Here is a 23,291-nt window from a genome sequence, read left to right on the forward strand (position 1 = left end):
CGGACAACAATATGTTTCTCTCCACACATAACCAAAGACTTTGTCATGGCTCTGCTACAGGACCAAGAAAAACATGACTAAGGAAGCAGAGCCATGACACGAACACTGCGGTCATGTGATTATATTAGTCCTGTGCTAATCGGCTGTGATTTGACGGGCTCGTATATCATTTTTCAAGGTTTTATCCGACGTTCACGAATAATGGAGTGTGTTGAACTATTTTGATAGTATTTCGGGTGCCGTGTCATATCCATAACTGCCAACAGTACCGTTTTGGTTATTTCTCCCGTGAAACTCCTGTAACGATATTGCAAACGGACAGAGGGAGAGCCCGGAACGTGATCGTGGGTCTCAATATCATTATACATCACACAACAATACATGCAAAGCCTTGCCATCAAATCCGGAAAATAAGTCAGCAAATTTGGGTAAAATCACAGGCTTCACTTATCCCGTGCGAATACGCCACATGAAATACAAATGTGGGGAGGTCATTTCTAAATCACACTAAGTCCCCAGATAATACTAATCCAGTGCGAATAAGGCTTAAGTCTCTATTTCTTATTGTGTGCCTGTAAAAATGTCCTGTGGTAAAAATGTAAACTGTGTGCATTTGAGGTTAGGGTTATTGTCCACTCTTTTATGTGCATGATGATGAATCATCGATTGAGTGTTTACTCCCGAGATGAGAGAGAAAATTGGTAACCAGCATCATGAAACAATTACCCAGGTTTAGATTTTGTCAACTCAATCTGAACCCTGTAGGAAACTTTTTCCTCGTCGAAGCAGAGACCAGGAGACGTTGGGATATCTTTCATACAGAAGTTCTCTTTATTGAGGACTCGCTGTGCGTCGCTGTAGTCATCCAAGTCTGACTTTTAGTTCAGCACAGTAGAGTTTTATACCTTTCAAGGGGGCGGGATACATAGAGGTGGAGATGATTTACACCAGTGGTCACCAACCCTGCTCCTGGAGATCGACCATCCTGCAGACTGCAGCTCCAACCCTGCTTCAGCACACCTGAATGTAATTATCAAGCAAACCACCTTGTTTAGATAGTTCAGGTGTGTTTGGTTGGCGTTGGAGCTGAAATCTTCAGGACGGTCGATCTCCAGGAGCAGGGTTGGTGATCACTGATTTACAAAAAGCATTCAAATGCAATACAGGAATCAGCCCGTTACCGTAATTGTCCCAGCCAAAGTCTCATCAGCATAACAGTGTCATTCAAATGCATAGGTGCTAATCCAATCAGCCTGACAGTATTGCCCATACCTTCACATTATCATAGAGACAAAGGCTTAGCTGTGCCTTGAGCTTAGCATTCAGCTTTAACTTGGGACCCTGCCCAATGGTCAGGAAGCGCATAAAGACAAAAGGGTAATGTCTCAGACACCTGGGCTGCCTGATTTGATCTTCTTAGAATGTCATCATCTTTACCTTAAAATGTGAAACATAATGTACATAACTTTAACGTAGATATAACATTGTATACATTTGTAATCCCACAACCCCTTGAACTGGCTTTGTGCAACAGGCCACAGGTATCAGGATCCTAATACAAGACACACGCCAGCCACATGCTTTTCCCAAAAGAAAACACACAAACAAATGTTACAAGACCATGATGTAACCACAAGAACTTTAATGAAGTCAGATACACAGTTCAAATAAAACACATCAAAATCTGCTGGTTCTGCCTGGCTTTGTGTCTTACACAGAACTTCTACACAGCATTTGTTTATATGTTTATTAGGGTAAGATTCTGTACAAAAGTTATTGATCATATGATTTTAACATGTCCCTCTTGTGATGAAACACCACCTATCAAAATAAGTTCCAGCTTCAAAAAAGCCTTAAAGGGATAGTTCACCCAAAAAAGAAAATTCTGTCATCATTTACATGCCCTCATGTCATTTTAAACCTGTATGACTTTCATTCTTCTGCAGAACACAAAAGAAGATATTTTGAAGAATGTGGTAACAGAAAATCGTTGGTCCCCGTTGACTTCTATTTCATGAACACAAAACCAGTGCAAGTCAAAGAGGACCAATTGACCAACATGCTTCAAAAAACCTTTTGTTGTGTTCCACAGAAGAAGGAAAGTCATAAAGGTTTACTTTGGTTACTTTTGGTTACCTTTTACTTTTGGTCAAGGTTTACTCGACTTGGTTTACAAACATTATCAGGTGTAATTTAATTTGATACTGGGTGCAGATATTTCCATTTCCATCTAGATAGAGCTAATCCAAAAATAATTTCTTTGTGGTGTTTATAACAGACATATCAGAATTGTCAGTCCTGCTGAAAAGGCCACTTATAAAATGCTTCGTGAAGCTTATTTGTAACAGTGTATTGAACAGTGCAAGTCAAAATGAGTGGCACAACAGATTTGAGTACAGCATCCTCACTACACATCAGATTGTGCCATCATTCCAGTGGGTCGCCCATTGCTTTTTGTGAAAAATTAATGACTTGTCCAGAATTGGTGTCTCTTTGCGCCGGATCTTCACAGCATGATACCGAGGCACTTTATACTGAACTCTATGGAAGAAACCACACTGTAAAAGAGAAAGAGGCAGAAAAACCACACATCAGTTTAGTCAGTGCATGGGGTGAGTTTGAGCTCAGGATCCAAAATGAACACTTGCCAAACAGGGTTTAAAGGTAGGGTGTGTGACAGAAAAGTGAAAAAATTAGATTACAGCCAATTTCCTAAACACCCCCTTCACCTCTATTTGAAGAGTCACAGGACTGGACAAGTGACACAAGTAGCTGTTTTTTGCTCATAAACAATAACATTGTCATAGGGACCAAAAACGCGCGAGTAATGATCTACTGTTTCACCAGATGTGGCAAGATGTTTAAACCCTGTTGGTTGTTTTGACCTGAAGCTACTTAAACTTAAACTTTTTAACTAATATAAGAGAGCTTGTTAGGTAACAGTTTTACCTAATATCATTATTATAAAATAAATCATTAATGCCAAAGTTGTTACAGTTATGTTTTTCTATACGTCCTTTTCATAGTTTTGCATTGTTGCAAAGCCGATTTAAATGTTGTAGAAAAAAGAGAAATAAGGTTAAACGGAAACGTCTTGGTTACAGACAGTTGTGTCAAGACAAAATGTGGTTAGAACTTGAGAACCTATCAACTCTTATTGTACTTTTAAAAGGCCAATGAACTTGGCGAATGGCATGGCATGCCAGTCTCCGCCCTGTGCATAAGGTTATAAAAGGAAGATGGCGTGCCCATTCATTCACCTTTTGGGCTGAGGAACCTGAGAGGCATTCTCGGTCGCTGCAACAGACGGCAAAGCGTTGTGGCATGAAGGACACAACGTTTCGTTCCCTCCATCAGGTAACGGCGGTTACATCCGTAACCGAGACGTTCCCTTTCTGTCGGTCTCTCGACATTGTGTCGAGACAGAATGGGGTTCCTATACGAAACGCCACGGCGCTGAGCCGCATCACGACTTCCAGCGGAGTGACACTGACTGGCCTGGGCGAGTCACAGGTGAGCGTTACCGCAAATTGTAACCCTCCAGTGGTGTAGTAAGGCATCAGTTCAAGTGAGTCAACGACGAGAGGCTCTTACCAACGGCCGTACAGGCGGTGGCCTTCCTACTCTAGAGACAAGATAGCCACCCGGCACCGTAAGGAACACTTGTCTGAGGGTGGACACTACGGAGACCACATCTGCCGTAGGTAGATAATACGTGGAATACCTACATCAGTGGGGAGATCTCATGGGAGTAGTAGTGCGGGGCCCCAACCAGGGGTGCACAGAAGCAGTGGAGTTCACTGAGGGGAGGTCACAGGTTCACCAGCAGGGGAACCAAAAGTGAGGAAACATGAGACGGGACTACCCAAAGGGGGAGTCACTACGTGTGGAGCACTAGCCCAGGTATAGGGGTTCACCTCGTGAGGGAAACTCACCTATACTGGGCTTGGAATACGAGCCGCTCCGCCCGGCTCGTAAACCAGAGAGGTGCTTAGTGATGGATGGGATGCTTGTACTTCGCCCGGTGGAGGAAGTAGGGAAGCTGGAATAGCGCCCTGACTTACCTGATGAAGGGGTGAAGGCGCTTCGCAGGCGTACGCCCAGCCGGCCGCCGATCTTACTGCAAAAAGTGGGCAGACACCGGCTCTACACAAAGGTTGTAGAATCTACAAGTGTTGGGTGTAGCTCTGCAGATGTCTGCCAGAGAGGCGCCCTGAGCCAGTGCCAATGAGGAGGCTACACCCCGGGTGGAATGAGCTCTCACTGCCAGAGGGCACGGGAGATCTTGGGACCGGTACACCAAAGTGATGGCGTCCACGATCCAATGTGCCAGCCTCTGTTTGGAGACAGCTCTCTCCTTCTGCTGTCCTCCAAAACAGACAAAGAGCTGCTCAGAGCTCCTGAAGCTCTGCGTGTGGTCCAAGTAGAGGCGCAAGGGCGCGTACTGGACACAACACAGCAGGGTTGGGTCTTCCTCCACCCTGCAAGTTTACCACCTGGTCCCTGAAGGGAGTGGTGGGAACTTTGGGCACGTAGCCAGGCCATGGGTAGCAAGATGAGGAGGTTCCAGAGCTCTGGACTCAGGTGCCAGACCGTGCGCTTCCCCTGAGAAAGAAGGTCCTTCATCGTAAGAAGCATGAGCTCTGAGAACCAAGTCTGGTTGGGCCAATAGGGCACAACCAACAGGACTTGATGGTCCTCTTCCCTGACCTTGCACAGGACCTGTGCAAGGAGGCTCACTGGGGGGGGGGAGTCGTACTTTCACTTGTCCCACGGCCAGCTGTGCGCTAAGGCGTCCATGCCGAGGGGGGCCTCGGTCAGGGAGTACCAAAGCGGGCAATCCATGTATATAATGATACAGATGCCTTAGGAATGGCTTTCAAAGACACTCTTAACTCCATGGGCGTTAGTCAACATGTGTCAGGACCCACTCACCTTCGTAATCATACTTTAGATTTAATACTGTCTTACGGTATAAATGTGGAAGACGTTAAAATCCTTCAGCAGAGTGAAGACATTTCGGATCATTATCTGGTATTATATTTGCTTCACTGGCCTACGGCTGCAAATAAAACTCATTGTTACAAATATGGTAGAAAAATAACTTCAACTACCAAAGATGCGTTTCTCGATAATCTGCCCGAATTGTCTCAAATCATGAGAAATAACGTTGAAGATCTTGACATTACAATTGAAAATTTTAACTCCACCTTCTCAGAAACGCTAGACACAGTTGCTACTCTACGTTTAAAGAAGATTAAAAATGGCGGTATAATGAACACAGGCTCTAAAGAAAGCGGCACGAAAAATGAAGCGCATCTTTAAGAAAACTAAATTAGAGGTATTTCGTATAGCTTGGAAGGATAGTATTCGAAAATACTGGAAAGCCCTAAAAACTTCTAGATCCGCCTACTTTTCATCACTAATAGAAGAAAACCAACAAAACCCTAGGTTTTTATTTAGCACAGTGGCTAAATTAACAAAAAATAAATCGTCAGCAACTTCAGATTCTGGATATCAGCATAACAGTGATGAATTTATGAACTACTTCACAAATAAAACCCAAAATATTAGAGAAAAAATTATAACAATGCAATCAGTAGTGAAACCCGCTGAACAAACTAACTACAGTGCCCTTAAGGAGAAATTGCAATTATTTTATACCGTAGATCATGATGAGCTGTCTAAAATCATTAGATCATCTAAATCAACAACTTGCATGCTAGACCCAATACCTACAAATCTACTGAAAGAGATGCTCTCAGAAATTATAGATCCTCTTAGTATTATTAACTCATCTCTGACATTAGGACATGTGCCTAAAGCATATAAGCTGGCTGTTACAAGGCCCCTTGTCAAAAAAACCCAACTCGATCCTAGAGAACTAGGGAACTACAGGCCTATTTCGAATCTACCTTTCATATCTAAAGCTCTGGAAAAAGTAGTCTCAACTCAATTATGCTCCTTCCTCCAAAGGAATGACATCAATGAAGAATTCCATTCTGGATTTAGAGCATGTCAGTACAGAGACTGCTTTGATCAGAGTTACAAATGATCTGCTATTGGCGTCTGACCAAGGTTGTATCTCGTTACTGGTGCTGCTAGACCTTAGTGCATTCGATACCATTGACCACAGCACACTCCTACATAGACTCGAAAATTACGTCGGCATTAAAGGAATAGCTTTGAAATGGTTTAAATCTTATTTATCCGACCGTTTTCATTTTGTAGCAATAAACAATGAGGTGTCACGCAAATCGCAAGTCCAGTACGGTGTACCACAGGGCTCAGTCTTAGGGCCTCTGCTCTTCGCATTATACATGCTACCTCTAGGAGATATAATAAAGATATAATAAAGCGACACGGAGTTAGCTTTCACTGTTATGCTGATGATACTCAACTTTATATTTCCTCGAAGCCTCATGAAACACAGCAGTTCCATCGAATAAGTGAATGCATAGTCGATATAAAAAACTGTCATGGTTCTGCCCCACCTTGTCTTGCTTCTCTTGACCTAGTGGCAGAACCATGATAGAACCTCTTGTTTTATGTGGAGAGTGACGTTTTGTCCCTGTTGGTCTTCCACTCTCCGGTGTGGCGTCTCTGTTCCCGACCTTTCGTCTCCTCGTTATTGTTTGTTAATTAGTTCATGTCCTGCACCTGTCCCCTCTTGATTTATCCCCTTTATAATGCCCTTGTGTCTTCTGTCTCGTGCTGGTTCATTGTACTGTGTCGTGTTTGTGTAATGTGGTGAGTTCCTGTCTTTGAGTTAGTTTAGTTTATTTTGTAGTTGTGATGTGTTTTAGTCTAGTCCTGTTAGTTTAGTTAGTCTTGTTCCTGTTTCCATGTTTGTTACTTTACCCCCACGTGGGTCTTTGTTTTGTTGCTTTTTATTTATTAAAGTTTGTGTTAACCCCTTACCCGCTGTCTGCACCTGGGTCCTCTGTCTGCGTGTCTCTCACCACCCACCATTCGTGACAAAAAACTGGATGAGTAACAACTTTTTATTACTGAACTCGGACAAAACAGAAGTGTTACTTATTTAATCTTGCATACACTACTCTTCCATAATATAAATCTTCAGAGGGTTTAGGCTGCATTAGTTAGATCAACCGGAACCAGGAACACAACTGATGTACTTGTTGCATCAGAGAGTGCAGAACAGTACTCTACTCTCAGCCAGTCTTGTCTCATTGTTCCAAGGTTACCACAGCGAGCAGGAGGCAGTTCATGGCCAGACCTGATGGTAGAGTGGAGAATGAGAAGCGGCGACCTGACAAGAGCTGAGATGATAGAGCTGGATAAAGAAGGACGACTTGACACGTCTTCAGCACAAAATGTCAAATGCTATTAGATTATTAATGATAATCTTAAACTATAATTTACCTTATTAGTAAGTTTATTTATTTTTAATTAGCCTTGTTGTGCAAGCTCTCTGGAGCTTGTGCAGAGGCAGCAGTTTTTGCCAGAGGGGAACTGGAATCCCCTGGTTGGGGCTGGGTTCTCCTGAGGTTTTTTTTCTCGATTGGAGTTTTGGGTTCCTCACCACCGTTTGCATACTGTTTTTTGCACTATTTGCCTGGCCGGGGGGCTGCTTTAGATTTTTAAAGTTTTACTTAATTAATATTGCATATAGGAATTTATAGTCCGTTTAATATTTGACCCGTGTTTCTCTCACCTTTATCTTAAATGTGTGCTTTCACTGTGCTGTCTGTGTGTGCATGCGTGTCTGTGTGTGTGTGTGTATGCTTGTCTGTGTGTGTGGGTGTGTGTCTGTGCGTCCGTGTGTGTGTCTATGTCTATTTGTGTTAGTACGTGTGCATATTGTGTGTGTGGAGTGTTTTGTATGTGGGTATGTTTGTCTTCTGTGTTTTCACCTTTTTCTTGTTTTTACAGGTATAACTTTAATTGTCTTGCTTATAGTCAATATGTCTCATGTACAACTGCTTTGTAACAATGAAAATTGTAATAAGCGCTATATAAATAAAGTTGAGTTGAGTTGAACAATGGGAGGTGTCCAGGGAGGCGAACAGGTCCACCTGTGCCTGCCCGAACTGCTCCCAAATGAGCTGGACAGCGCAGGGATGGAGTAGCCGCTCTCCGCAGAGCGTGACCTGCCAAGAGAGCGCATCGGCTGTCTGGTTGAGGTTGCCCGGGATATGAGTGGCCCGTAGGGATGACTCCAGAGGAGGAGGCGTTGTGCGAGTTGTGGCATCTGCCGTGAGCGAATACCACCCTGGCAGTTGATGTATGCCACGGCAGCCATGCTGTCAAAGCGGAGCAGCACGTTCTTGCACTGAATGAGTGGAAGGAACCTCTAGCACACTTGGTGACAGAGTCTAGTTCCATACCGAGATAAAAGATGCTCTGCGCCAGGGAGAGCTTGCTCTTGTCCCAGTTGACCCGCAGGCCGAGTCGGTCGAGGTGCCGGAGCACAAGGTCCCTGTGCATACACAACAGACCTTGCAAGTGCACCACGATGAGCCAGTCGTCGAGATAGTTGAGAATACGCACGCCCTGCTCCCTGACGGGAGCGAAAGAAGCCTCCGCGACCTTGGTAAAGATGCGGGGAGACAGGCCCAGACCGAAGGGCAGGACTTTGTACTGGTATGCTCGACCCTCGCGGGCAAACTGAAGGAACGGTCTGTGATGAGGGCGAATGGAGACATGAAAGTATGTGTCCTTCAGCTCGATAGCCACGAACCGATCCTGATGTCGGCGCTGCTGGGGAGCAGATGCCAGCCGGGACCTAGACGACCTGAAGGCGGCCGGGTTAATGGTCGAGGCTGTAATGGTCGACCATTAAGGCGAGGCTTAATGGTCTCCGTCTAATTCTTCACTGCTGAGAACTGTTGTTAAGAAATCCTCAACGGTGTCACCAAACAGCCCACCTTGGTGCATCGAGCTGGCAACTGGGTGCATCGAGAAAGCGTACCTTCTCAGCGTCTTTCATCTCCGCAAGGTTAAGCCATAGTTGTCTCTTCTGGACCACCAGAGTGGGCATCGTACATGTCTTCTCTCGTCCAACTGCTTCACCGCCTTGGCTTGCAGGATATCCATGGCGTGAAGAGCGGAGGCAGCTTGCCCGCAGCAGTGTTGTAACAAATTTGATCTAATATTCTTCTAGACCAAAAGCTACAATAAAGTTCAGAAACTCAGGATGACCTTGTCATAAGTGAAGAGTGTATTTGAAGAATTAACATTCATAATTTCCAACACAAATGGTAGAGCATAAATAAAAGGCATAACAACTACAAACAAACATGCAGCCCTATCTGAGAGTCTGGATACTGAACGAATGTCCATGTGGAATCAATTTCCATAGGTGAGGTATTCCATCAGGTAATCCACAAAGAGCACAAAGTCAACTTGTTCTCTTGAACGTTTGGGTCAGTAGTACATCCACTTAATTCAAGCCATGAGAACCAACTCTATCTGGACACAGGATCCATTCAGGTAATCCTCCAGAACTTTCCTTTGTGTGTCTCTCCTCTCTCAGACCTGAGCACATGTCTCTCTCTTCACCTCACTTCCTTTTTCTCTCCTGGGCTTCCTCTTCCCAAGTGAAAGCCTTCAAAATAAACGTCCTCTATCTCTTAGTAAATTATTATGTATATAATATGTACACTCTCAAAACAGACAATGAACAATATTAGACATTTCAACTCAACTGAATCTTCCAGGAAATGTTACAGTGAAAGAAAATGAAAATACAAATCAAGCCTACGTATACTATTTATTAAAATAATCTCTCTCAGAGATAACTCTCCTTAGCTCTCAGAGATAACTTTAAAGTATATGTTAAGCTCTTTTTGAATTCCTTAAAATGGCAATATTACAGTGTGAGCAAACCTACATGCTTTGGAAGAGAGCGTAGGTCGATCCCTCCAGGTGGCGACGGTCTGCTGGCACAGATGTACCGCGACAGCAATCTTGACCTGGGGTATGTCGATGTAGCCCTTAGCTGCCCCCATGTCGAGGGAAGTTAGGGCGACAGAGCTCGTTTGACAGAGCGCCGAGAAGGGGGCATTCCAGGTCTTAGTGAGCTCCTCATGCACCTCTGGGAATCATCTCCGCGTCAGCCTCGTCCTGGGCTCGGCCGGCCGAAGCCGGGAGCTCCAGGGAGTCTTCAGCGTCCGATGCCAGCAAGTCGCCAAAGAGAACGCAACACCTTTATTGACATATTCTTGCAGTGCGGGCATGCCGTATCAACGAATGCTACTTCAGCATGCTGCCCAGCATGTGATGCAGGTATCGTGCCCGTCAGGTTTGAGGACGAGGTGGCCGCATCCAAGATTACAGCGGCATGACATGCCTGGCGACATGTGCACACTGTAGGAAATTTCAGCTCTTTTAGGAAATTTGCTCTAATAGACACCTAGGTCCGCTACCGAAACACCCAGGGGAAGTCGCATACTAGAGGACGAGTCCGCTGCTCTGCGTCGTAGAAAGTCCAGTAGGGAGATAACGCTTAGCATTTAACGCCTCACAGGTTCCGAAGAACAAAAGGTGAATGAAACGCCATCTTCCTTTTATACCCGTATGCAAGGGCAGAGACTGGCATGCAATGCCATTCGCCAAGTTCATTGGCCTTTTAAAAGTACAATCAGAGATGACAGGTTCTCAGGCTCAAACCCCATTCCCCGACAGAAAGGGAACTCAGACTACAAGATGGTCAGACTGCCTGAATTGCTGTGTTGCTTACATTACACAACACAATGCTGACAAAGTGCACAAACTACAAATCTTATGGTCAAGCACCAGTCCAGACCAACAGCGGCATTTTTTTCACATAAAATTATGTGATAATTCAATCACCACTTTTTTAAACTGTTGGCACTGTGATTGGCTGGATTGCCTTATGATTGTCATTGTGTTGTAATCTGAATTTGAGTGCTTTGAAAGGCACTTCTATATAAAATGCACTATTATTATTATTCTATCCTATTATGCTATGTTGTCGGTGCATCTCATATGCTACGAGATCATGTGACAATAATATCAACCAGGTCAAATGCTACTCACATCACATCACTGATCTGCTCACACTGAATGCACTGTAACAGTCTAAAACGTTACCTGGATTGTTTTACCTTTTATGGTCAATGTGACTCATTGCAGAGAAGGTATCTAGGTCAACATGTGTTATCACAGGCATCCACTTGAGGGCGCTAGTGGTAAATGATTACCGGATATAAGCCCGATCACAGACGAGTAAGTCAGTTCCTTTGGTGGAGGGAAACCTCGTGTTTGATCTCATGGCTGCCTGCTTGTTCATGCTTAGTCCTGTTTGAGAACTGTTAGAAGTTTAAGCTCAACGTGGGTATGTTTGACTGATATTGTTTGGTATGTTTTGTATGTGAAATTATGATGGCTAATGTTAGCTATTGTACTTTCTTTTGTAGAAAGGACTTTTTGGACTGATGAATATTAATTGGCTATTTGTTTGGTGCTGCTTAAAGCCTTTAATGGTCCATACTAAATTCTAACATTGTTCATTATATGAGCACTGTTCACTGGACGTTATTCAGGGAGGAAGATCGAGGAGCTGCGTATTACCACGCGGTGGTTTGGATACAGAAAATGGTTAGAAACAATGGGGCATTGGTTCTAAGGTTCTAGGAATACTTGTTATCTTCACTTCGCAATCAAAGGATTATAACATTGCATCGATCTCAAACAGCTCAAAGGAATGGACCATTGCATCGATCTCAAATAAGATCTTTGGATTATAACGTTGCATCGATCTCAAATATCAGTTGGATTTTGTTCATCTCAAATTCATAAACTCATATCATCTAACTCTGAACCCCCATGATAAGTTTCTTTTATTATCAACTATCTTTAAGGTTTCAAGACAAAGGTTGTTCAGTGGTTTGATATTTATGCTGGTGGCAGACATGTTTATACTTGGGAATAAAACAACTCCGATAAAATGATTTGTTTGGTGAAGTGGGTTTTATTATTAAGTTCCGTCGAATTTTTGTTGAACCCCCTCAGAGAAACATCTTAAATAAAATGAGGTGTTGCAGCACATCACTAACCACAGCGTGCAGCGATTTCCTTACCATCCAGGCTGGCTGTACTTTATCCCGCTTAATATAAAACTACTTACCACATGAGTAAATTACTGGATATGAAATATTGATTTGAAATGAACACAGATGTTATGTGTTGTATTTAAGGCAAGACAAAGTTCAAACCAGGTAAACATGAAATTTGATTCCATAATTTGTATAGATAATCTCATATATGTTATTAATGATGTCATGATCCTGTCCTCCTTGTCAGGTGTTTTCTAGTTTTGTGGACAGGGTTGTGACAGTACCATGTCTTTTGTGCTTGTTGTGTTCTGTGTGGAAGCACATGGCCATTGTTTTATTGCTTAGTTCCATGTGCTCTCATGTTGCATCTCTTGGCCCCGCCCCCTCGTTTACCCGTCTATTTTCCCGTTAGTGTTTCATTCCACACAGCTGCCCGTTTTCAATATGCCTCCTTAGTCTTCCCTATTGCATCCCCTTGTGTTTGCTGTCCTGTGCTGGTTCGTTCTAGCTGTTACCCCGCGTCTAGTTTTCCCTGTTCCTGCCTTGCCAGTTGGAAGAAGTGTGTTGTTCTAATTATATTTTTCTTGTTTTGCAAAAAACAAGCGTTTTGTTTTTGAGATTTGTCACAGTTTAGTTGTGATTATTTTCAGAATTTGCCCCATCGTGGGTTTTTCTTTGATAATAAAATTATTTTATTTAATCTGCTGTCTGCGACTGGGTTCTCTGTCAGTACCATGACAAATGAGGCTTATTTTTATTTAATTTATGTGTAATATTAAACTGCACCCGTCAAAATAATTTGTAGAGTACCCATCCTTGCTCAAAAACCAGACATGTGCTCATGACACCAGCTCGCCATTTAAACAAAAGAACAACCACTTAAAACTAATGACACAGGCTCATTCATGTACTGCGAGTATATTTGAAATGATATAAAAGTACATGAAAATGTAAAGTTTGTAAAATAATGTAATAAGAATAATTTAATAGAATAAAATGTACTAACATAATGTAATGTAATATGTAATGATGCATTATAAAAGAAGCAGATGTAGCGGGTGGTGCTCGGGATGGAGGAGGGTGTTCACATGGTTCACATGGAAGTGAAAACAATTCTTCTGACTGATTTTTTTTTAGGCCAAGTCATATTTCTTTAACCAATAGTGTTTTAAAGGGAGATGTTTTGAACCACTTTACATAGTATTGCCAGTTTGCGTATTTTAATAGCTATTTTTAATCTATGAAAAAATTATACTTACCTAGACAAATAATCAACCATCTATAACTTTTCAGTGCATTTTTGTATTTATCTTATAAGACCAAACAATGTTTTCTGAAACTCTTAATAATTAACAGAAAAAATAACAAAATAAAAGAACCACTAAAGACCAAACATGTTGTTTGTATTTGTCTCCAGAGTTCTTTTCACTTTTTCTGCCTTTTGGCTGTGAAACCATATTCCTGAAGCTTGGCTACACCTGACACCCGTTTCAGTGTTTGACAAGCTACATGACTAGTTTCAGTGTTTGACAAGCTACATGACTAGTTTCAGTGTTTGACTAGCTTGTCCAAGGCGACCGTTAAGAAGGTAGCCTATCACTTTAACATTTCCATGGCGACGCGGCACTGCTTATCACGTGACACACCGCAGAGCCACAGCAGCTGTATGACTGATGCATTGCTTTTATATAATTTTTATTTTTTACTCAAAAAAATCACAAACTGTTAACTATGTCATGAAATATCTGACATTCCGATTGTCAAATATGTGCATGTGAATGTGTTTTGTTGTTTAAACACTTATAATGATCGCATTAGTTGAGCTATAAGCGGGCGCCGCCATGTTTGTTTCTGCCGAGGTCTGAAATCAGTCGGATTTACATCAAGTGAATTCATCCACTTCTCTTAAAAACACAAACGTAAGTGCCTGGTGAACTGGTAGAAGAATTGAGTGATCTTAACAATTGCTTACATTGCAGATACTGTGTCTGATCTGAATAAAACATCCGTCAAACTACAAGAGATTGTTATTGCCGCTTTCATAGACATCAGTGTGTATTATGCAATCTCAACATGTATTTTGTGCTTGAAGGCACGTGTATGTCTGAAGGCTAAATTAAACATTATGTGGTTGAAAGCACTGCATAGTTGTGATATGTGACAGGATTGAGTCTGTCTCTGGCTCAGTGCCAGCCAAAGCGCTGAATGTTCTAATCACACCGGTGTGATAGTACACGTCAAAGGGTTAACAACATTATGAAAAGTGAATTTAAGACATTGAGGGCAGGCTGGAACCCTGCAATTGACGGAAATCCGTCGTAGACTCGCTGCAATTAACGGAAATCCGTCGTAGCGACGGAGAACTTTAATCCATGTGTTCAATAGAAAATTCTGCAGACAGTGAGCTGCAGAGAGCTTAAGGCAAACACAAGGTCAGATGATTTCAATGTAAAAAAATGCATGTGGCTCATTGGCTACAGGTTATGAGGAAGGGACGTCATGTAGATACACAGCCTGATTGACTGTCAGTTTACTTGGTACAGTTTTTAGAGGGGTTAGCTAGTTAATTGAGGTTCGGGAGCCAGGTCATGCCTCACGCCACCTCATCCTATCACCTCACTTCCTAAAACTTATGGCTTTCCTGTGACTCAGCGGTTACTGATACTCAGAAACAAATGTATATTGTATAATGCAATGTAAGTCGCTTTGGATAAAAGCTTACTTATATCAGCCTGACCCATTAGCACGGTTCGTCTCGTTTTCTCAAACCCACCCATCCCTTCTCATCCATTAACCATCCCTCTTTTCCTTCTAGGTTGAATCGGGGGGTCCTAATCGCTTGGCCAAACATAGCAGAGACAATACCCCCATCCTGAGGACCACCAACATCGGATGCCCAGATCAAGCTGTTAATCATCCCTTCACCTTTCCTCTCCTTCCCCTCCCCTTTCATCTCTACATTTATACATTCGCAGTGATGCATTGTCCTTGCTAGTTAACTTCCAAGTAAATAAAGTTGAAATTTTACATGGTAAACAATGTAAAATTGTGAAGGGCCAACGATTTTGTGATACAAAATACACTTCTATGCATTGTAGAGCTGTGGCTTTCTTATAAGGTGATTTCTGGTTCCCTTTCTGTCGGTCTCTCGACGTTGTGTCGAACCGACAGAATGGGGTTTGTCTTGAGAACCTATCATCTTCTGAGTATTTAGAAAAGGCCAATGAAAATTGGCAAATGAAATTTGCATGCCGGACTCCTCCCCGGATGTCCGGGTATAAGAGGGAAGCCGGCGTGCTCATTCATTCACCTTTTGTTCTTCAGAGCCTACGCATCTGATGAGCTTCTCTACAATCTTTTGTGATCATTTTTCTGCTGGAATCTACGACACGGACAGCGGACGGTCCCTTCCTGCAGTGACTCTCCCCTGGGCGTCTCGGCAGTTCCGGAGGTGTTCGAGCAAATTTCCTTTCTAAAAGAGCAAATTTCTCCAGCGTGGCATGTCCCGCTGTTCTCATGGGTGCAACACACTCATCGAGGAGGGGGACGGACACGATGCCTGCTTCCAGTACGCTGGGGCAGACGTTGTGGATATGTCCTGCCTGATGTTGCGTCACGGGTGGCTGTGTTCCCACGGGACTCAGCCACCACCTCGTTTGCTCCCCGTTCTGTGGCGGCAGGACTACAGCCCTGCCGTCCGCTACGGCAGGCAGCGAGGGTGATATGAGGATTACTGTGAGCGATAATCCGCCAGCCACTGGCTCACGGACCATTCACACCTCGTCTCGCTCGTCTGACCGTTCCCCAGGAGACGGTCCGCCGTCTTATTCCTCAATCACGTATTCGGACACGATGCGTGATGATGAGATGTCTCTTGCAGCATCGGGGGGTGACGTACTGCCATCCGACTCCGACGATTCCTCGGGCTCCCTCCCTCAAGGGGTCGAGCCCAAGAAGAAGCGGACGTCGAAATGTCAGCCATGCTTTCCCGGGCCGCTGTGAGTGTTGGGTTGCAGTGCCTGCACTGCCTCTCCCGGCGCTCGCGGCTGGCTACATGGCGCCTCGGGTTTGACGCCCCTAGTGCCGTGTTTGTCCGGAAGTGCATGAGGAACTTAGTAAGACCTGGAACGCCCCGTTTCCGGCACGTTTCACGTGAAACAAAGTTCTGTCACCCTCTCTTACCTCGAGGTTGAGACAGATGGAGGATACGTCGTTCTCCCCCAGGTGGAGTATGCCGCCGCGGTGCACTTGTGCCCGTAGGCGGCGGCCACCTGGGGGGGGCTCGACCTAGACTCCCGTCCAAAGCATGTGGGGTCTCGGCATCTCTGGTGTCAAGAGCTTACATTGCAGCGGACCAAGCTGCCTCCTCTCTCCATGCTATGACTCCTGCCAGGCCAGGGCGTTGAGAGAGCTCCACGAGGGTAAGACCGACCAAGCGCTTATGCAGGAACTCCGTGCCGCCACCGACCTCGCTCTACGGGCGACCAAGGTGACCACACGGGCCATGGGTCGGACGATGTCCACACTTGTGGTCCATGAGAAACTCCTCTGGCCGATCCTTGCGCAGATGAGTAACGCCGAGAAGGTCTGCTTTCTCGACGCACCCGTCTCACAAGGGGGGGCTGGTTGGTGTTACTGTCGAGCCGCAGCGGCCCCGACAGTAAAGAAGCAGTCCTCCGTGCCGCGACTCGGCCGCCTCGGCCGTCGAGTCCCATACACTGTCTGCTTCCCAGCAGCCCTGGTCCTCTTCGACGCCCTCCAGCTCTGGCGCCCTCCACTCAGGCGGCCCCCCTGGAGGAGACAGCGAAGATAAGACCATCGCCCCATCAGCAGCCGCGGCCCTCATGGGAAGACCTCAGGGGGATCGAGGCTACCATTGGGTCCGACCCCAGCCACATCGCTGGGAAGTCGGATAGGGACGGATCCTGCCCCGTCTCTCCATCTGCTGGCCCCCTCCGGGGGGCTAGCGCCCACTTACTCTCAAAAGAGAGTTTCCTCTCTCTCTGGGTTATCACAGCCGCTCCCACCCTCTGCACAACGGTGAACGGCAAACTCGACGTTGCGTCATGGTGAAGCGCAATGTCGAGTATAAACACCAGCCCTCAGCACTCTCAGTCAGACAGTGCATTGAGCTGCGCAGTCGCCAGGCAGGAAAAACAGCAGAGCCGATCTCCTCCCCGTGGGACCTCCCCCGGCAAGGAATCCGTACTGCTAGCCATCGAACCACCCCCCGGGGGGACGATGAAAAAGATCATACCTTTAGTCCCCGTCTCATTCTGGGAGCCTGTCCGGCTTCCCAGACTGTCAGGCTGGCTAGGGAAGACGATCCATCTCGGCTACGCGATCCAGTCGCCTCACGCCCACCAAGTTCAGGGCATCCGATAATCCGATATACCTCAGTCAGAGGCTAGGATGTCCCCGTACTTCGGGCTGAGGTCGCCACCCTTCTGGCGAAGGGAGTGATCGAGCCCGTCTCATCAGCCAAGATGTTCAACGGGTTTTTCAGCCTGTACTTCATTGTCCCCAAGAAAGGCGGGGGGTTGCACCCTATCTTGGGTCTGTGTGTTCTGAACAGGCACCTACTCTATAGCTGCCTTTCAGGTTGATCACACAGAAGCGCATCCTGATGTCCGTCAGGTGTCAGGACTGGTTCATGGCAATCGACCTGAAGGACGCGTACTTCATGTCTCGATCCTCCCTCGACATCGGCCGTTCCTATGGTTCGCGTTCGAGGGATGGGCATATCAGTACAGGGTCCACCCCTTCGGTCTGTCGGTCTGTCCCCTCCACGAGTCTTTACGAAGGTCGTGGAAGCCGCCCTCCTTGTGTGCGGGTACTAAACTATCTCGACGACTGGCTCAGTTTGGCTCTGTCATCATGAGCGGCCCCGATCACCCCCCGCGGGGGGCGCGAGACCCGCGACGAGGAAGCCCGCGCCCTCGCGGCCTCCCTGAGGCAGTGCGACTGACTTCAGAGCGCGCCCGATCAGTGTTGAACTGCCTGAAGCTCTCAGGCAGTCAGCGGTCCCCCTGAAACATTTCAGAGGCTCCTGGATTACATGGCATCCTCGGAGGGGGTGGTCCCCCTCGGGTCGATGCACATACGACCGCTCCAACACTGGCTACAGAGTCAAGTTCCTTGGAGAGCGTGGCACACCGGCAGTAGGCGTATGGTCATCACGCTTTTCTGCCGACACACCCTAACCCCCTGGTCTCCCATGACCTTCTTGCAGACAGGGGTCCCCTTAGGGATGTCTCCCTGTAGGGTTGGGGTGCCGTGTGCAACGGGCACGCAGTGTCGGGGCGGTGGACGGGCCCCCGCCTGCGTTGGCATTCAACTGCCTAGAATAGATGGTTGTGCTACTTGCATTGAGGAGGCTACTACCTCTCGTGCAGGGCAAGCATGTGCTGGTCCGGTCGGACAGCACAGCTGCTGTGGCGTATATCGTTGGTGTATCGTTGGTATATCGTTGGTGGCATTCGCACGGCAGCTAACATGACTCGCCCGGCGCCTCCTCCTCTGGAGTCAGCAGGTGATCAGTTCCCTGCGAGCCACACACATCCCAGACATCCTGAACCAGATAGCCGATGTGCTCTCTCGTCAGTCGACGCCTCGCGGAGAGTGGAGACTCCATCCCCGCGCAGCTGGCTCATTTGGGAGCAGTTCGGCCAGGCACAGGTGGTCCTGTTGCCTCCCTGGACTCCACCCATTGTCCGCTTTGGTACTCCCTGTCCGAGGCAACCCTTGGCAAGGATGCCCTTGCGCACAGCTGGCCGCGGGACAAGCGGAAGTACGCTTCCCCCAGTGAGCCTCATTGCACAGGTCCTGTGCAAGGCCAGGGAAGAGGAGCATCAAGTGGTACTAGTTACGCCCCTTTGGCCTAACCAGGACTTGGTTCTCGGAGCTAAGGCTCAGGCAACAACTCCCCCCTGGCCGCTCCCCCTGGCAAATTGCTTTCCCAGGGGCACATTACGGCATCCCAGGCAGAACCTGGTCTCCATGTCTGGACGGGACGAGGAGATCCTGAGTGACCCACCCCGGGTCTGGTTGGGACATCACTCAGGCTAGGGCTTCAGCCACTGGGCGGTGGCGCCTCTTCTCGTCCTGGTGCTCTTCTCGGCGAGAAGACCCGCGGAGTTGCTCGGTCGGGTACGAGCTGTCCCTTCCTCAAGAGAGACTGGGGAGTAACCTCTCCCCCTCCACACTGGGAATGTATGTAGCCGCTACGGCCGCTCATCATGACCCAAGTGCTGGGTAGCCTCTAGGACAGCACAACCTGGTCATTAGATTCCTAAGGGGCGCGAAAGGGTGACCACCTTATCCGCGCTTCGTACCCTCTTGCGACCTAGGTCCCTTGGAGCCTCTCGGGGTTGCCGCTCTTTCTCAGTCTTGATAAAGAAGGCTTTCCTGATGGCGCTCACCTCCAAGAGGGTAGGGGATCTGCAAGCCCACCGTGTCCACAGATTGCCTAGAACTCGGGGCCGGGATTCTCACGTTATCTTGAGACCCTGCCCCGGCTACGTGCTCAAAGTTCCCACCACTCTTCCGAGAGACCAGGTGGTGAACCTGCAGGCGCTCCCCACCGGGGAGGAAGACCCAACCTTTCCGTGTTGTGTCCAGTATGCGCACTGCACCTCTACTTGGACCGCACGCAGAGCCCAGAAGCTCTGAGCAGCTCTTTGTCTGTTCGGAGGTCAGCAGAAGGGAGGGCTGTCTCCAAACAGAGGCTGGCGCACTGGATCGTGGATGCCCTCGTTAGGGCATACCGATCTCAATTCGCCCCTGCCCGTTGGGAGTGAGGCACAGTCCTCATGGGCACTGGCTCAGGGCGCCTCTCTAGCAGACATCTGCAGAGCTGCGGGTTGGGCTATGCCCAACAACTCCGTGAGGTTCTAATACCTACGCGCGGAACCGGTGTCAGCCCGCATCCTGGCAATGTGTAGGACCGGCAGCCGGTAGGGCGTACGCCTCCGAAAGCCCTCCCCCCTTCCTTAGGGGGATCAGCGGCTATTACGCCTCCCCTCTTTCCCCCACTGGGTAAAGAGCAGGCATTTTATCCATCACTAGCACCTTCCTCGGGGCAGGCTGGGCAGAGCAGCCCTGCCCCCTTAGGCCGGGGAACAGTTGAGTTATCTCCCACATAGCTCTAACCGGACCTAGTGCTCCAGATGTGGTAACCCCCCCTCCGTGGGCTTTTCCTTCTGATGTATCCTCATGAATGGTTCCCACCTCGGCAACCCATGACCTCCCTAGGTGGACTCCCACCTTGCGGTTAACTCCTGCAGTCTGCACATTTTCCCATGATTTCTCCCCTGATGGTGAGAACATGTGGTGTCTCCACTAATTCCTTCCTACAGTAGGTAGTGGTCTCTGCAGTGTTTTTCCCCCGTGGGGGGAAAAATGCTTACCAAGTGGCCCTTACGGTGCCGGGCGGCTTCTCGCCATTTAGAGAACTAGGCCTCCGCCCGTGACGGCCGGTGGCAGGGGCTTCCCAACTTCGTGGTAAAGCTCTGGGTCCCCCTTCCTCTCCACTGGATGGTCATAATTTCGCGTTAGCGTCTTCGTCTGACTCGCCCAGGCCAGTCAACGTCGCTCCGCTAGAGATTGTGACGCAGCTCAGTGCTGTGGCGTCTTACATAGGAACCCAATTCTGTCGGTTTGACACAACGTCGAGAGACCAACAGAAAGGGAACGTCTTGGTTACGGATGTAACCTCGGTTCCCTGATGGAGGGAACGAGACGTTGTGTCCCTCATGCCACAACACTGGCCGCCCACCCCAGCGGTCGGGGGAGGATGCTTAAGGCTCCTCAGACCAAAGGTGAATGAATGAGCACGCCGGCTTCCCTCTTATACCCAGACATCCGGGGAGGAGTCCGGCATGCAAATTTCATTCGCCAATTTTCATTGGCCTTTTCTAAATACTCAGAAGATGATAGGTTCTCAAGACAAACCCCATTCTGTCGGTTCGACACAACGTCTCGTTCTCTCCATCAGGGAACCGAGGTTACATCCGTAACCAAGACGTTAATGTGTGTATAGTTAGTTTAGTTTTGTGCTTTAGGTTCTCTCTCGGAGTTTAGCTCTTAACTCAATTTTAATCTTTCTTGACTTTAATTCTTCATTTTAATTATATTAAAATGTATTTTTCAGAGACGGATCTATTTAATTTTTATTCATTTAAAGACAGCATCTTCAAGAGGCCCGCCTCCTGGGTAGATATGAAGCCACTGTTAGGTGTGTCCATCATTACTTACAGTAGATATTGATAATGCTCAACAACATGCAGATTGTCATGCCATTTATTTTGGGAAAGTGGCATGCAGCACACTGAGCTTTACCACAAGAGGTAGATGAGAGATGTTACTGAAGGTCTGTGCTCTGTTTTCTCTCAGCATCAGACGGCTGTAGCTGCAGTTGAGCGCTGTAATACTCTGTTTCATAATGAGCCTTCCTCTCCGTTCGTTTGAAAAAACCACACTGCTCATCACACAGGATACAAGACAAATGAGCAAAGAAATGTAGGTACAGACAGAAGAAAGGACGAGCAATCACATACTCTTCAGATCATATCACTTATTTACACTACAATGACAATGTGCTCATCAGTTCAATGGCAGACATCAATGAAAGTCATAAAACGGCCCGTCTAACCGGCCATGTGTTTAAATGTTTAAGTGTTTCTGTGTCTCCCTCAGAAGGTTTGGAGTCATTGTATGAAAAACAGCATCATGAACAGTCTGCTGAAAGAAGTTCACACTGATCTATAATGAGATGGGAGCGATGCATTTAAAGCGTGGGAGATCAAAGACATTATATTGTGGAATGAAGTTTCGCTTTCACACACTGCAACAGATGCTTTCAGGTTATGGCCAGTTGGCTACTTATTGTAAACAGCCAAATAATTGAGACTTCCTCGAGAAGCTCCTGTGAACATGCTAAGATCATGGATATGTGTGTGTGCTAACATCTGGTTTCATTCTGATCTCAAAACAGATGCACTCCTACCTTCCACAGTATACAAACAAGCAGAGCGAGAACAACAATTCCAGCAAGAATGGCAATGAGAATGATCCACCATGGGATGATGTGCTGATCAGACAATCCATGTTCTGGATAAACTGTTACTGACACCTGCACAAACAACAACAACACGTGTACAACATGAAGTAAAGCACAGCAGAAGACACAGCTATTCTTTTGCAACATTTCAATAACTCACAGTTGAACTGTATAACGTGTGTTCTATTAATTCCTGATACTTTACATGTAGCATATAGCATTTCATTATAAACGTATTACAAAAGAACTGCTTTTGTTTTTTTTTGTATCATCATATTGCTGTAGGATTGTGTACGTGTGCTGTTTGACCTGTGTAGAAGCATCCTTGAGCACAATATGTTTGATGGTGGATTTAATGCTGATATTGGCTCTGACAAGTATCTCCACAGCACTGACAGATGAAAACTCCTGTTCACCACAAACAGCATGTAAACACACACACACACTACTGCAGCATTTCATCAAATCTATACAGTATAAAAAAACTGTAGGCAATACAGTATATCCAATATGAGCCGGAGATTTCTCTCATGAACTGTACTATATTGATGTAGCAGTCAAGGCGGTGTGTGATGATGACACAACCTGCTGTAACACACACAGTTCTGCTCATAAATGATTGCTTGCTTCCAAAGTTAAGACTCACTATAATATGATGTTCAGGATGTACAAGGTTAAATTTTGACATGGATTCTTGTGTTTTTTATCATTGTTTTGCAGAAACTCTTGATCGTCTTTCATTGTGATGGACTTTTGCATTTTGGCTTGACCTACATGGTTGGCTATCACAAAAAATTGAGGAAATTCCTCTTATTGTTTTGCATGATATTCTGTTTCCCTTTTTGTCTGTCTCTCGACGTAGTGTCAAACCGACAGATGGGGTTCATCAACTTATGACGAATGAAATTTGCATGCCAGACTCCGCCCCCAGATATCCGGGTATAAAAGGGAGACGGCATGCTGCATTCATTCACCTTTTGTTCTTCGGAGACTTCGTTTCCATGATCGCTTCGAGACTTCACTCTACGCTGAATTACTGCTGGAATCTTACGATGTGGTGCAGCAGATTGTCCCTTCCTGCAGCGACTTGCCCTGGGCGTCTCGGCGGTTCCAGAGGTGTTCGAGACTTCTAAAAGAGCTAAATTTCTCCAGCGTGGCATGTCCCGCTGTTCTCATGGGTGTGATAC

The 23,291-nt window shown here is 46.6% G+C and overlaps 1 protein-coding gene across 3 annotated transcripts in view; it reads right to left on the minus strand.

The window, feature by feature from the left end:
- Positions 1 to 794: 794 nt before the first annotated feature.
- Positions 795 to 23,291, minus strand: part of itga7 (integrin, alpha 7) — a 91,453-nt gene continuing 68,956 nt past the window's right edge. The window contains exons 23-26 of one of the 3 annotated variants that reach the window (XM_057361376.1): positions 22,414 to 22,512; positions 22,051 to 22,176; positions 21,384 to 21,522; positions 2,443 to 2,558 (exon numbers count right to left, since the gene is read on the minus strand). In XM_057361376.1, the coding sequence (XP_057217359.1) occupies positions 21,406 to 21,522; positions 22,051 to 22,176; positions 22,414 to 22,512 (342 nt within the window). In that variant the 3' untranslated portion in view covers positions 2,443 to 2,558; positions 21,384 to 21,405. Of the gene's footprint in view, positions 2,559 to 21,383; positions 21,523 to 22,050; positions 22,177 to 22,413; positions 22,513 to 23,291 lie in introns of all 3 variants that reach the window. The other 2 variants (XM_057361375.1, XM_057361377.1) reach the window with 2 other exon arrangements.

The sequence above is a fragment of the Triplophysa rosa genome, linkage group LG20 (genome assembly GCF_024868665.1).
Source record: "Triplophysa rosa linkage group LG20, Trosa_1v2, whole genome shotgun sequence".
NCBI lineage: Eukaryota > Metazoa > Chordata > Actinopteri > Cypriniformes > Nemacheilidae > Triplophysa > Triplophysa rosa.